Genomic DNA, 15,928 nt, shown 5'->3' on the forward strand with positions numbered 1-15,928 from the left:
TTCGATGGTGATTGTTTTTCGTAGTATCTTTCTGTAAAAATAAAGGAATGACTAGAGTCAAGATAGAATTGTAGGTTCTGCTTTGTTATTTTATTCAGTTGATATCGATAGCTGAAAAACAGTTCAACTAATAAAGGAAATATTTATTCAACTTAATACACAAAACTGACATATTTTAAATAGTTACTTTCTTGCACTTCTAACGTATACATCGTTAAAAAGATGGCCCATCCCATTCCTCCCCCCCTAAAATCCATTGTTCATTTTATTTTTATTTTCGTGGAAATTTGTCGCCATTTGCTTTTCTGCAATCGTTTATTTTATGATTTAAACCTTCTTGAGGTCATTTACTGTCTATAGTCTTTTTCATTTCAGTTAATATTTGATATTGAAGTTATTTATCTCATGAGTATAGGACTCGTCAATGTTCATTAAATTTTTCTGACTTTCCTGACCTTCCACGGGTAACAAATAGCTATCAAGTTCGTCGTTGAGTACACATTCCAGTCGATATCAGCACATAATTCCTCCAGCAACTCGTTCATCATTGAATCAATGTCAATCATACCCATTTCATACTGGCTACTTGGTAGCCACTGATGCAATTTTCTCATTCTCTTCACAAATACAGCATAGTAGGTCGGTTAACTCCTCCGTTGATAATTGGGGGACGAAGGCTTTAGGATCGTTGCTTCCGTCGCCATCAGGTCCACTCGTGACATGTTTTTCACAAGCTGATAACATCCTCACGGCAGAAAATTTAAGGAATGGCGATAAACTCTTGGTAATCTGTATTTTTTTTTTAGAAGATGTAGGTTCAACCGTTTGGACACAAACAGAAGAGCACGGTGCAATTCTCGCCTGACCGAGAGTCAAGACTGAACTGAATCTCCTGCACGTTTTTTATCCTATCTAGCGCAAGTCCTATCCATCTTCCTACCCCGCCCCCTTTTAACTTCCAACCAACTCTCACTCATCTTAATTTTTATATCCATCTACGAAACACTTAGAAAAAGGATTTTTTTAAAGACAACTTGTTTCCAAACTTTATTTACAGGGGTAGGGTAAGTATATCACGCACATGTTTTCTTCTATTGAAAACCGATAAAGACGTATTTATGACGCACATCACACTTGAATGACATCTATGTGAGTTGCTATGGATATGCACGTGCGTGGATGACGTCAATAACACAAATTGGATTGACATGGTAATGGGAGCGGAAATTACCGATTCATGCGAAACACAAAATCAAATAACAAAAACCTTCTCTATTTACAGAGCCGTTGCAGTCCACATAAGATTGAGGGGGAGGGGGGGTGGGAACAGGGACATGGGAACAAGTGGGACTTATAGGAGGAATCAGGAACATGGGAACAAGTGGGACTTACAGGAGGAAACAGGAACATGGGGACAAGTGAAACTTACAGGAAGAAACAGGAACATGGGGACAAGTGGGATTTATAGGAGGAATCAGGAACATGGGAACAAGTGGGACTTATAGGAGGAAACAGGGACATGGGGACAAGTGGGACTTACAGGAGGAAACAGGAACATAGGGACAAGTGGGACTTACAGGAGGAAACAGGAACATGTGGACAAGTGGGACTTACAGGAGGAATCAGGAACATGGGGACAAGTGGGACTTACAGGAGGAAACAGGAACATGGCGACAAGTGGGACAGGAGGAAACAGGAACATGGGGAGAAGTAGGACTTACAGGAGGAATCAGGAACATGGGGACAAGTGGGACTTACAGGAGGAAACAGGAACATGGGGACAAGTAGGACTTACAAGAGGAAACAGGAACATGGGGACAAGTGGGACTTACAGGAGGAAACAGGAACATGGGGACAAGTGGGACTTACAGGAGGAAACAGGAACATGGGGACAAGTGGGACTTACAGGAGAAAACAGGAACATGGGGACAAGGGGGACTTACAGGAGGAAACAGGAACATGGGGACAAGTGGGACTTACAGGAGGAAACACGAACATGGGGACAAGTGAGACCTACAGGAGGAAACAGGAACATGGGGACAAGTGGGACTTACAGGAGGAATCAGGAACATGGGGACAAGTGGGACTTACAGGAGGAAACAGGAACATGTGGACAAGTGGGACTTACAGGAGGAATCAGGAACATGGGGACAAGTGGGACTTACAGGAGGAAACAGGAACATGGGGACAAGTAAGACTTACAGGAGGAAACAGGAACATGGGGACAAGTGGGACTTACAGGAGACAACAGGAACATGGGGACAAGTGGGACTTACAGGAGAAAACAGGAACATGGGGACAAGTGGGACTTACAGGAGGAAACAAGAACATGGGGACAAGTAGGACTTACAGGAGGAAACAGGAACATGGGGACAAGTGGGACTTACAGGAGGAAACAGGAACATGGGGACAAGTGGGACTTACAGGAGGAAACAGGAACATGGGGACAAGTGGGACTTACAGGAGGAAACAGGAACATGGGTCTCCTTCCCATAACTTATTGAGCACAATGAGAACAGTGAGAAGAGTTTACTATTCCACAGTTCCGATTCGAGGTACATGGGAGATATTTGTTCGTCAAAAAAACACGAGAGAAAGTATGTTTATCTTGTCATTTTAATTGGATAGTTCACGTTACCTCATAATGCATACCTTTCTGGTTATAATAATAAAAATTTCTCCACTTGGTGGACAAAATAAATATTGTAATCAATGTAAATATTTCTAATGCCAAAGAAAATTAATTGCAGTTTAAAATATTCCCTTGAATGAAGAAGTGGATGTTTTTTCTTTCGTACAGAAACTACTCAATGCTTCATTCACAAACCTACTTTAAGCATAGTAGCTAGACTAAATGGTTTGCAATTTGAATAAATAAAATGTTCCTTGGGCGGAACTTAAATGGATGGCCGCCAGCAATAATCTAAAATATTACGGCCACTTTCTTCCCCACGGGTTTTTTAGTCGAAATATTCAAAATGAAGGGTCGATTTCAATATGGCGGAGAATCGCCTGGAACAGCCTGAGCAACGAATTTTTCGACCAAGAAGACCTGAGGATGAAATTGGTAAATGGACCATGGCAAAGACATAACATCTTCCCAATCGCTCATTAGTTTAACTTTATAATCCTCAAATGCAACTAGTCTTACCCTAGATCCTTTATCCTATATCCATTCTATAATGCTGGGGAAGAGCTGGTGCCGATAGACTCAAGGTGCCGTTAGTGGCGTATTTCCATATGACCAACCCGTCCTCTCCATTAAGCGCGTACACGTGACTATCTCTACTCGCAGCGTAGACCACATTATCCCTTCCCACCCCCAGAGGGGAGGACACGTAATCTTTCATAAAGGAGGAAGACCACAGGATGTCGCCGGTGGTTTCATTGACAGCTAGAATTCTCCTGTCTCCAACGCCTACAAATAACTGCAAGTAGATAGGAGATGTGTTAAAGGCGGTTGATCTGACTTGCACGACAATGTTTTTTATTATTTAAAGAATATAAATTTCACGTCATCATTTTATACTTGAACTTTAACGCATCTTAATGTTTAAGATGCGAACTAATTCAAGAAAATATTGATGGTGGTGTGCACAGAAATAAAAAGAAAACGGAGAAACACGGACCGGAAGGGGAGGGGAGGGCGGACTTACCCTGCTATCTTCACTGAGAGCAGGTGAGAAAACAGCCTCGTCACCAGCCTTCAACGTCCACTTGACCGTGCCCATCAGGGGGCCTGGAAGAGTATTCACAGCTAGGAGGTTACCGCTGACCAATCCTACGAACAGTGTGCCGTCGGATTTACTGATCACGGGCGCGGATTCGATCTCGGATTGTGTGTCCAAGGACCAGAGAAGATTTCCAGATTTGGACTCCAGGGCGTAAACATGGCGGTCAAGAGAGCAAAAATACACGGTCTGGCAAACATAAAAACGTGTCTCGAATAAGAGCAATGAAATCGCTTAAAGCCATACAGATGGTGTCTTGTTATCAGGATGGTCAGGTGACTAAAGAAAGTGCTAAAGAAAAAATGTCCTAGTAGGGACTGGGAACTGAGGGGTTGATGAAATCAGATCCCCATCCCTCGTCACTGCATGGCCTCTGTTTCCACAGGGGGCGCGTGCGAGATTATCACACTTTACCATAGATAATGCCAAAGATAATGCTGCCAAGTTACCTTCTTATCAGCACTTAGCACAGGATTAGCGAATATCTTCCCAGCATCAGCGAACTTCCACAACACACTCCCATCCTTACTAGATAACGTCAGTATCCTCGCACTATCATCAGCGGCGCACCCGACAAATAACGTGCCTTGAGTCTCGTCAACAGCAACCCTCGCATAAATGGGTCCTGTGAGGGACGTCTTCCAGTGAAGGGCTCCACTAACAGCGTCCAGGGCGTACAACTGATGGTCATGTGATCCTACATACACGATCCCATTGGCTGTAATCACAGGACCTGCAACAACGCCCCCACCGGTCTGGAAGTTCCACAAGAGCTTGCCTGAGCTAGGAGAGAGGGCGTAAATGCGCCCGTCATTAGAGCCAAAGATAACAGCCGTTTCTCCGTCTGTGCTTAGCGCAGGGCTGGACAGGATTTTGCCGTCTGTGGTGAATTTCCACCGCTGGTCGCCGTAGAGAACGCCTATGGCGTACAGGTTACCGTCTTCAGAGCCAATATACAGCAACGGCTCGTAAGACCGCGGATCTTCCACCACTACCAAAAAAAAAAAGATGGGAAAGACGCGATAGATACGTGCAATATAAAGGGCAAAACACAATGAATTGATTAAAGTCACTGCACTCTAGATGGTGCAGGTAACTCACTACGCTACATAAGGCAGAAACAGACAATAGGTAAGTACATAGTTCGCTATCGAACAGAAAAAAATGTCGGCGATTAAAAGGTTGCCCTTTTTGATAAAGATGTGAAAATAAATAAGAAACACTTCTTACCGCAAAGTTTACAACTCTTCTTGCAGTTTCTCAGCATCAAATCCGCCTGCTCTTTACACTGTCCGGCCTCAGCCTTTTGTGGGCAATCCGCCTCCAGGTCTACACATTCTCCTGTGGACAGTAGCGGCCGCCGTATTAGCTCGTAGAGATCATACACTTACCTGCGATCCTAAATACTTTTTACTTCCTAAATACTTTTTACTTTGTTCCTTTGCACCGTATCTTCTACCCCTATAAAAAGCCCCACCCTCCCTGACAGGATCGGTCGTATCAGCTTGCACGCGACCTTGGCTACCTCTAACAAGAAAGACCTTCCCCTGTAAGTCTTTGCCTACTTCTACCGACATTAACTATTGTATGTGCTCTCACTTTCATCTACTGCCACAACCACCGTAACCATCTGCGCCTTGTTGCAGCAGTCAAACCTCCATTTAACGGACACCCTCTGTATTATAAATCCAGAGGGGTTGGTCAAGAACGGTCCAGATCAACAATTCTTACCTTCACCTCGGTCAAGTTCAACATATCTCATCTTCACCTCGGTCAAGTTCAACATACTGTGTCTTACCTTCACCTCGGTCAAGTTCAATATTTCTTACCTTCACCTCGGTTAAGTTCAACATATCATACCTTCACCTCGGTCAAGTTCAACATATCTTACCTTCACCTCAGTCAAGTTCAACATATCATACCTTCACCTCGGTCAAGTTCAACATATCTTACCTTCACCTCAGTCAAGTTCAACATTTCTTACCTTCACCTCGGTCAAGTTCAACATATCTTACCTTCACTTCGGTCAAGTTCAACATATCATACCTTCACCTCGGTCAAGTTCAACATATCATACCTTCACCTCGGTCAAGTTAAACATATCTTACCTTTACCTCGGTCAAGTTCAACATATCTTACCTTCACCTCAGTCAAGTTCAACATTTCTTACCTTCACCTCGGTCAAGTTCAACATATCATACCTTCACCTCGGTCAAGTTCAACATATCATACCTTCACCTCGGTCAAGTTCAACATATCTTACCTTCACCTCGGTCAAGTTCAACATATCATACCTTCACCTCGGTCAAGTTCAACATATCATACCTTCACCTCGGTCAAGTTCAACATATCATACCTTCACCTCGGTCAAGTTAAACATATCTTACCTTCACCTCGGTCAAGTTCAACATTTCTTACCTTCACCTCGGTCAAGTTCAACATATCATACCTTCACCTCGGTCAAGTTCAACATATCTCATCTTCACCTCGGTCAAGTTCAACATACTGTGTCTTACCTTCACCTCGGTCAAGTTCAATATTTCTTACCTTCACCTCGGTTAAGTTCAACATATCATACCTTCACCTCGGTCAAGTTCAACATATCTTACCTTCACCTCAGTCAAGTTCAACATATCATACCTTCACCTCGGTCAAGTTCAACATATCTTACCTTCGCCTCAGTCAAGTTCAACATTTCTTACCTTCACCTCGGTCAAGTTCAACATATCTTACCTTCACTTCGGTCAAGTTCAACATATCATACCTTCACCTCGGTCAAGTTCAACATATCATACCTTCACCTCGGTCAAGTTAAACATATCTTACCTTTACCTCGGTCAAGTTCAACATATCTTACCTTCACCTCAGTCAAGTTCAACATTTCTTACCTTCACCTCGGTCAAGTTCAACATATCATACCTTCACCTCGGTCAAGTTCAACATATCTTACCTTCACCTCGGTCAAGTTCAACATATCATACCTTCACCTCGGTCAAGTTCAACATATCATACCTTCACCTCGGTCAAGTTCAACATATCATACCTTCACCTCGGTCAAGTTAAACATATCTTACCTTCACCTCGGTCAAGTTCATCATATCTTACCTTCACCTCAGTCAAGTTCAACATTTCTTACCTTCACCTCGGTCAAGTTCAACATATCATACCTTCACCTCGGTCAAGTTCAACATATCATACCTTCACCTCGGTCAAGTTCAACATATCTTACCTTCACCACGTACAAAGTTCAACATATCATACCTTCACCTCGGTCAAGTTCAACATATCTTACCTTCACCTCGGTCAAGTTCAACATATCTTACCTTCACCTCGGTCAAGTTCGACATATCATACCTTCACCTCGGTCAAGTTCAACATATCTTACCTTCACCTCAGTCAAGTTCAACATATCATACCTTCACCTCGGTCAAGTTCAACATATCTTACATTCACCTCGGTCAAGTTCAACATATCTTACCTTCACCTCGGTCAAGTTCAACATATCATACCTTCACCTCGGTCAAGTTCAACACATCATACCTTCACCTCGGTCAAGTTCAACATATCATACCTTCACCTCGGTCAAGTTAAACATATCTTACCTTCACCTCGGTCAAGCCTCTCAAGCGGGTGGAACTCGTAATCTGTCACGTTAGTAATCATTTCGATCTCATTCTCATTCAGCGACAAGTCTAGCGACCGGAAGTTAAGATAGATGTTACGAGAGTTGCGTGAACGGGGAATCACCGTGACATTCTGATGTATCGCCCAACGAAGGACAACCTAAAGACAAAAATAACTTTTAGTAAGAGAGCTGAAGAATTGAAAAAAGAAAAAGAAAAGTGAAAAAAATTGTAAGAGTGATGAAGATATGAAACAAGAGAAAGAAAAGCGAATAAATGTGCGAAGAAACAAGCGACATCGAGCGGCAAGTAAACACATTTTGTTGCGTTTTTTTTCATTATGTCACTGTTGTTTCCGTCAGGCCTAGCGCTACCCTTATTTACCCTACACTATCCACACTTCCCTCTAGCCAACTCAACCCTACCCTTATTTACCCTACACTATCCACACTTCCCTCTAGCTCACTCAACCCTACCCTTATTTACCCTACACTATCCACACCTCCCCCTAGCCCACTCAACCCTAACCTTATTTACCCTACACTCTCCACACTTCCCTCTAGCTCACTCAACCCTACCCTTATTTACCCTACACTATCCACACTTCCCTCTAGCCAACTCAGCCCTACCCTTATTTACCCTACACTATCCACACTTCCCTCTAGCCCACTCAACCCTACCCTTATTTACCCTACACTATCCACACTTCCCTCTAGCCCACTCAGCCCTACCCTTATTTACCCTACACTATCCACACTTCCCTCTAGCTCACTCAACCCTACCCTTATTTACCCTACACTATCCACACCTCCCTCTAGCCCACTCAACCCTACCCTTATTTACCCTACACTATCCACACTTCTCTCTAGCCCACTCAGCCCTACCCTTATTTACCCTACACTATCCACACTTCCTTCTAGCCCACTCAGCCCTACCCTTATTTTCCCTACACTATCCACACTTCCCTCTAGCTGAATCAACCCTATGCTAACCAGCCAACGCCTACGTCTCTTCTCCGACAAAGGGATAATGTTCAAATGGAGGCATACAAAATACCCTATCCAACATACACCTTCTCAACACCGTGTTGATGGGTTCCCGTCTCCAACATGCCCATCTTACCTATACTTGCTAACTTCCTAGGCCAGCCCCATATCTTACCTACACTTGCTAACTTCCTAGGCCAGCCGCATGTCTTACCACCTATCTTATCGTACCTGTGAGATGACATACTCGTAGTGCGATGAAATCTCGGAGAACACCTTGGACTGCAGAACAGGGTTTGTCTTAAGCCCGTGAAAGTAAACCCATTGTGTTCCTGAATAATTGATGATATGGTTAGACACATACTTAAAGCCGCATTGTCACCAGTTCAACCATCAACCGACAAGAGACAAAAGAATCTATCAGAATCCGCGCTATTTGATAGGCTATCCGCTCAAAAATATCAGTCACATCCTCAATAAAATTGTTTTTAAAAGAAACACTGCTTTTGAAATATTTTTCGCGTTTTCCGTTAAAAATCATGGGATTACGTAACAACTTGTTACGTAATCGACCCAAAGTAAACTGGTGACAATGCGGCTTTAAGCAGCAAGGCCTACACCCTTTTGGGATGGGAGGAGGGGACGTCGAGTACCCTTCACACTAGGATGGGTTAGGCGAGGCAAAGACGAAAAACATTCAAGTAAACCCTACCCAGTGTCGAGTGTCCAATGTATCTGATGTCATGCTTATTGACCTTACCCAGTGTCGAGGATCCAATGTATCTGATGTCATGCTTATTGACCTAACCCAGTGTCGAGTATCCAATGTATCTGATGTCATGCTTATTGACCTAACCCAGTGTCGAGTATCCAATGTTTCTGATGTCATGCTTATTGACCTTACCGAGTGTCGAGTATCCAATGTATCTGATGCCATGCTTATTGCAGAAACGTCTGGCCTTGCGATCCTGGTGGAACGGGTCAAACCAGTTTTGGACGGCGGAAACCGGAACCGTAGCGAAATTGACCAATTCCTGTAGTTCGTCGACATTAAAGTTGCTGACACCAAGGCTTCGTATCTTTCCCTGTCGGTGGAGCTCTTCCATCGCTTTCCAACTCTCTTTCCATGTACCCCTGGGCTCACCTGGCGATGAAATGAGAATTAGAATCAGTGGCAAACAATCATTTGAACAGTTCATAATAGTCTTCTTTTTAAAATCACCAGAAAGTCATTTCCAAGGGGCTTTTGCGTTCGTAAGCAGAATTGTAAGAAAGTAAAAACACAGGGTTTCCAATAATGACATTCTTCAAGGCAAATAAACACCTATTCTATTTGATAAGGGTCAATGCGCAGTCATTGTATCAAATGTAGAAAGCATAGCATTTGACGATCCTTCAATAAGAAATTACCAGCTTTTTGACGGTCAAGGGAGGGGGGGGGGGGCTATGCCCTAGGAACATACCTTCAGCGCAGGTTAGAAGAAAGTCGTCACACGTCTTTGAGTGAATCAAGAACAAGTCGATGTAATCTGTACTGAGCGCTCTTAAAGACATTTCCACAGACTTCAGAGTGGGTTCGTAGCCGAGATAGCGAGGGTGCAACTTGGTGATTATGAAGATATCCTTGCGTGGAATACCGCTGTCTGCGATGGCTTTGGCCACTTGGGGCTCCGACAAAGGGTACCCTTGAGCAGTGTCTATCAACCTGAGAACATTTCAGGGAATTTTAAACGCGCCTCAGAAGGGCATAGATTAACGAGAAGATGTGCGTGAGTGCCACTGTGAATCTCTTGTGATATCTAGTAGGTTGTATTTTCATTCAAACTCTTTATTTCGACAAATTTCCAGGGCGGAATTGCGTGCCTGAAGTGATCCCTTGAAAGTATGACAATGTCTTCGGAGCTGCACATTATACCATACCTGTAACCCGTTTCGAGCGCAGTCTTGACCACCGACAGTGTGTCTTCTCCCAGAGTCGCAGTTCCAAACCCCATGACCGGCACTACAAACAGGAAAAAAAGAGAGTACTTAGAACAGGGATGGAAAGCATGGTAACACGTAGCCCTCTCCTCAGGCACCAATTATACCAGGAGTAGATTCCTGTGCTATGGGTAATATGCGCATGAAGAAGACTGAAAACGAACAAATTAAAAAAGGGTTTCTTGAAACCCTTTTGAAAGTCACGAGTTAGGAGGAGGCTGAATCAAACCTAGAATATACATAACATACTAGTATAGCCGCTGGCCAAGAGAACGTCAGCGGGCCGCTCGTTCTTCCGGGGTATTCTCAGGTGGCCTAAGGCTGGATCGCTGGTGTTGATCTTCAAGATGGAGTTGAGGGGCTTATTAGAAATCGAACACTTGATCGTGTCAGGCTGTTTCTTGACCAGGGTATCGTACAGCAGCGAGACCTGATGATAGACGAGAAGACGAGGCAATGAGCTAGTTTTTCCAAATCATTGACTTTATGTAGGCAGGTACATAAATATCTACGCTCTCTTGGTCAGCGGACTTATTTTAAACTGACGTTTCTCTGACATTTTTTTGGAAGATGTTTATGTTTCGAACTCAAGTCTATACCGTCAAAAAAAAAAAAATATATATATATATAAAACAACGACCCAGACATGACCAGATAGCCTCAGGCTACCTAGTAATAGAGCGGTCGCCTCTGGCCGAGCGATGCCGGCGCAAAAAGACTAGTTAACATAGTGCCAGCAGCTCGGTACCAAGAGAGTGGGAATATGGCTACATTGCAATCTGCGCATTTAGTTTCCAGTGGGCCATGCGAAAAAGTTCAAACTGCGTTTCTTTCAATATCTTTGCCTTAGAAAACTATAAAGATTCAAGTGGGATTCTTCCGGTGATTTTTAGCAATCGCCTCTGATAGCAGACTGTTGAGAAAACCGCGGCCTACGGAAATCTTATGACATTGCCCCACAAGAAAAAATACCGAATACTTTGCGCACTGAGTGATATTTTCACGAATAGCAAAGTGAGCGATTAAAAGCGTGAACTTTCCACGTTCTACACAATACACTTCTTTTCATAAAAGGTTTTTTTCTAATAGAATCTTAATTGTCACTCGATATATGTTAGCTAAGACGCATGATTAAAATCAAAATTTTAATTTTTCAAAAAACCACTTACTCTTCTTTTTTAATGTGAAATTTGATCCCTTAGTCGCCCTGGCGTGCGCTTCAACACGTTTCAGCCAGGCTTAGTCTGCTTGTTAGGGCAGATGTTTTTTCCCAGTTCATTAAAACACGACTTAAGGGATTTTAAAGAAGATCCTCATCTCGTTTAGATGATTGATAGTGGATAACGAGACAAAACACTTCTGAACAAATTCTTACAAAACATGAACAGTCTGAAAGGCAGAGTCTACACCGAGAAAAATTATGATCGATAGTGGATAACAACACAAAACACCTCTGAATAAATTCTAACAGAACAGAAATAGACTGACAGGTAGACCCTACACCGGGAAAAGGGGAAAAGGAGCGAAAAAACCGGCGTTTTTCACAAAAACAACATGAATTATTATTAAAATCGTCAGATATTCGAAGGTAGTATGTGAGTGGATTTATACTAAAACAATTAGACTACTTGTTCTCGTTTTCTGAGTCGTTGACTATCTATTGACTTATAGAAAACTCGAACTCGTAATCTAATTGTTAATTAGGAGGGTGTGGATTTTTCGATTTCAAGTGGGTAACCCCAACCCAATGTTTTGCGTAAAAACAAAGAATTTTTGCCAGTTCCAGGGGATGGATGTTCTGAGGGTGGGGAGGTCTCTTTGTGGGCAGGGGTGAAGAAAAGGTTTTGGATGTTTGAAAAAATTACCAATTCAATTTTTATGTCCCAGGTGAGGTGGTTATTCAAGGAAGGTGCTTTTTACAAGATCCACAAGAAGTCTAGACAAAAAAGTGCTTTTCAAAACATGCATGAACCAAAAATCCTCATACAAACATAACATAAAAACTTTTAATGATAAAATAATGTGTCAGTTTTAGTTACTTCTACGTCTACAATAAACCTACCATATTTCAATTTCATGGCCCTCCTCAGAGTCTATCAAGTGTAACATGTCTAGGTAATGTGCTGATTCGGAGGATTCTGATATTTTGCTCTCAGGCGTGGTGCTCATTTTTGGGGGAATCATGTTTTGACTTGACATGCTTGTTGATTGAAGTCTGTAGGTAGGGTTGGGGCATGATACCATCCCCTGACCTCCGGGAGTACGGTCCTCCTTAAATCCTGGCTATATATGCTGTATTGGGGTAGTGACTCACCTTTGCAATATCGACATCCTCTTGCAAACCAGCATCTTGATACTCTGAATCAAACTCAAACATCCCAAACCAAGAATTGACAGCAATGTTGGGTGAACCATATGAACGGACTATATGCCACCAGTATTGCGGGATATATATCATATCACCTACAAATAAAAACAGAAATTGGTTACATGACCAAAACGAAACTAGACTACTTCCACTGTGCAGGCTGAAAGAGGCTAGTCCTTTTGGACCCATGAAACTATCCCTGGAGAAGCCACCAATATTTTACAAAGCAAGATATAAATAAAAACTGAAAATAAGGATACTCTTCCTTCTTGCTCCAGTTGCATTCCAAGAATCTGCAGTTGGGTAATTTTTTGTTTTGAGTTGGGAGGGAGAGAGGCTGCATTGGCCTTTGGATAGGGGAGAAGTGAAAGCGTGCATTCCACCCTTGCCTTTTAGTAATCTAATTTGATGGTACGTTAGCCAGTTAAAGACCTTTGAATACAGACAGATCTGCCAAAGGCCTTTTTGTTATTTTTGTTAGATGGTTAAGGGTGTCAGGTTGACAATTTGTGTATATTATCTTTACCTTCATACAAAGTAATCTCATAGAATGGCACTTTAGCCAACTTTGGAAAAGCCTTGAAATCAATCTTCTCTGGGTCAAAAGGGAGGACTCCAGGAAATAACTTGGCATCATCAGCATATACGTCATCAGAATACTTGCTGTCAATCAAAATGAAGTGCTTTGTGCCTGACAGCAAGACAATAACATTATCATAGCCATCATGATGAAAAGCTGACGTTGTGTTTCCATTGCTAAACAGCAAGGTCATCTGGGAGATTGTTGAAGAGAGTTCCTCACAATTCAAAATCGGAGGCAAATAAAGATCATGCAACAACTTGCTGGGTGGGAATGGTGAATCTAAATAAACTGGTTCAGTCTTGTAAATATCCAGGAATTCTGATATGGTAAGAGGTTTTCTTACAGAAACCTTTCCATCAAATTTCTTTCTTGTGTCTACAGTGAATGCTTCTGTGCCTGATTTCTGTCTGAGATACGTCTCATTTTTCCATTTTTCCTTGGCAGGCCAATGATTGGCGGCGCCTCTTATGACAACAGGTTGTCTTCCATGGACATAACGATGATAAAAATCTGAACCACTCGGGGAATACTTCAGTGTTGGAATGGAGAAGTCTGATGGTCTGTGAGCACCAAAAGGCTTCACATCATCTATGGAAAAAATAAACATATACATCAATAATGACACTTAAAGCAAAAGAGACAAGTAAATTATTTTTTTATAAGTACTCTGAAAAATCCCAAAATCTTTAATATTCAGGGCTGTAGCTAGAAAATTTTTTTTTGGGGGGGGGTAGGGGACAGTCCAGCTGATACCTTCTACAGTATTTGATGATTTGCTTCGGGTGGGGGGGGGGGTAGGGGACAGGCTAGCTGATTCCTTCTAAAGTATTTGATGATTTGCCTGGGGTGGGGGGGGGGAGGGGACAGTCTAGCTGATACCTTCTACAGTATTTGATGATTTGCTTGGGGTGGGGGGGGGGGGTAGGGGACAGTCTAGCTGATTCCTTCTACAGTATTTGATGATTTGCTTGGGGTGGGGTGGGGGGGTAGGGGACAGTCTAGCTGATTCCTTCTACAGTATTTGATGATTTGCTTGGGGTGGGGGGGGGGGGGTAGGAGACAGTCTAGCTGATTCCTTCTACAGTATTTGATGATTTGCTTGGGGTGGGGGGTGGGGGCAGATGCAATTTTCTTTCCTTTGTAAAATTTTGACTTTAGTGTGAGAAATCTGCTTTTCCCCAGTGCTAGCTGTAGCCTGACATTACATTCTTGATGTCTCAAATAATTCAGACAGCATATAATATCACACAAATTATTATGAGGACATGGTGTTGAATGTAAAAACTATTGGACAGTGGTCACCCTGGGTGTGTTTCCATCTCTGAGAAATGATGCTTATATTTGCAGGTTAAAGGTTTGTGCTATTTGTTTTAAAATATTATTGAAAAAAAATTCAAGCACTTTCTACTGAGAAGAGTGGCAGCAGTACCATAAAGATAGGGTGGGTGGGTCGTGGGGAATTAGGGGTAGTGAGGCAGACTGGAAAAGAATCTCTTTTAAAATCATTTGCCTTATTCATTACCCCTCTTGCTAGGGAGATACCAATAATAATGGTTTAAATAAGGTTGCATTAATAATAATATCGCTATAGATACCATGTGAGAAGGCCTGATTGTGGCTTTTCTCTCTCTATCTAGCCAACCCTTTATCAACTTTGGCGATCACATTGATTACATGGTAATTTTAATTTAAAAAGAAATCAGTAAAAAAGGCCAATACAATAACTTATAACAAATAGAATGTAAATGCCGAAATTTTAGGCATAACGTATTGATTCTGACACTTCAAAACATCAAAAGTAAGAAAGTCCAGGTTAATTTATACCATAAGCTTATGTTTGATTTGAGAACACCGGGGGAACTGTCAAAAAGGCAAAAAAGCAAGTGGTCTTACCTGCAGTATCAGACGAGTCGCAGTCTTCTTTATCACAATGTTCGTTCAAGGCGAGAGAATAACCCAAGAGAAGGACTAAAATAAAGCACAAATTACTGCCCATGCTAGCAGTCGACTTCAGCCAACTTCGGGATTTGTGCCTTTGTATTGCGAGATGAGTGATTTGAATGAGGAATACGTGGGTTAAGGCAAGACAAAGGACAACATACGCCAATTTTTTTTCACTGGAGTCCTCTACTCCCTCTTTCGAAGCCCATCTGCCAGATATGACACAGAGAATCGGCTAAATTTCCATATAATACACTTCCAAAGCTCTATTCCTCCCACCTTTGCTAGTCGACTTGTGTGCCGAATGTAGTGTTTGAATCTAGCGGAAGTGAATGTAGGGAGAATCCACACAAAGATCAGATTTAATTTCTTTGTCTTTTATACCAACTATCTGTCATATCCAAGGATTTAGTTCTTATTTACATTATTCATATTTTTCCTTTGACTACCATAGGAAAAAAATCAGAGTCTGTAAAGCAAAATGTTATATGAACGAATGCTTTCTATGGAAATGTACGAGCGCTCACACCGACCGGTGTTTTGAGAACGATGATAATCGAGTTTTAAATGCTATGTAGTCCATCTCTCAGACTGGAGTTGTAATGTACCCCACAATAGGGGTCTAGACATTAACTTCTTTAGGTTTTCCTTTAGATAATCCGAAGTATAAAAAAAATGCACTTTGACACGATTTCCCAAAAAAAAATGTTTGATAG

At 42.3% G+C, this 15,928-nt stretch overlaps 1 protein-coding gene across 1 annotated transcript; it reads right to left on the bottom strand.

Moving 5' to 3' along the window:
* Window positions 1-2,598: 2,598 nt before the first annotated feature.
* LOC5517012 lies at window positions 2,599-15,544 on the bottom strand. The gene is made up of 13 exons (XM_032386921.2): window positions 15,165-15,544; window positions 13,215-13,859; window positions 12,635-12,783; window positions 10,570-10,750; window positions 10,261-10,342; window positions 9,804-10,045; window positions 9,245-9,484; window positions 8,572-8,672; window positions 7,334-7,514; window positions 4,962-5,072; window positions 4,181-4,722; window positions 3,657-3,920; window positions 2,599-3,428 (listed from the first exon to the last, which is right to left on the bottom strand). Exons 1-13 carry the CDS (start codon window positions 15,265-15,267, stop codon window positions 3,162-3,164), a joined length of 3,108 nt encoding a protein of 1,035 aa, XP_032242812.1. The 5' UTR covers window positions 15,268-15,544; the 3' UTR covers window positions 2,599-3,161.
* Window positions 15,545-15,928: the final 384 nt, after the last annotated feature.

Source organism: Nematostella vectensis, chromosome 3 (assembly GCF_932526225.1).
Source record: "Nematostella vectensis chromosome 3, jaNemVect1.1, whole genome shotgun sequence".
Taxonomy (NCBI): Eukaryota; Metazoa; Cnidaria; class Anthozoa; order Actiniaria; family Edwardsiidae; genus Nematostella; species Nematostella vectensis.

Coding starts and splice junctions, on each gene's coding strand:
- LOC5517012 (XM_032386921.2), bottom strand. CDS start 15,267: ATGGGCAGTAATTTGTGCTTTATTTTAGTCCTTCTCTTGGGTTATTCT. Junction 13,860..15,164: donor CGACTCGTCTGATACTGCAG/GTAAGACCACTT, acceptor TTTTTTCCATAG/ATGATGTGAAGCCTTTTGGT. Junction 3,921..4,180: donor TGCTAAGTGCTGATAAGAAG/GTAACTTGGCAG, acceptor TATGTTTGCCAG/ACCGTGTATTTTTGCTCTCT.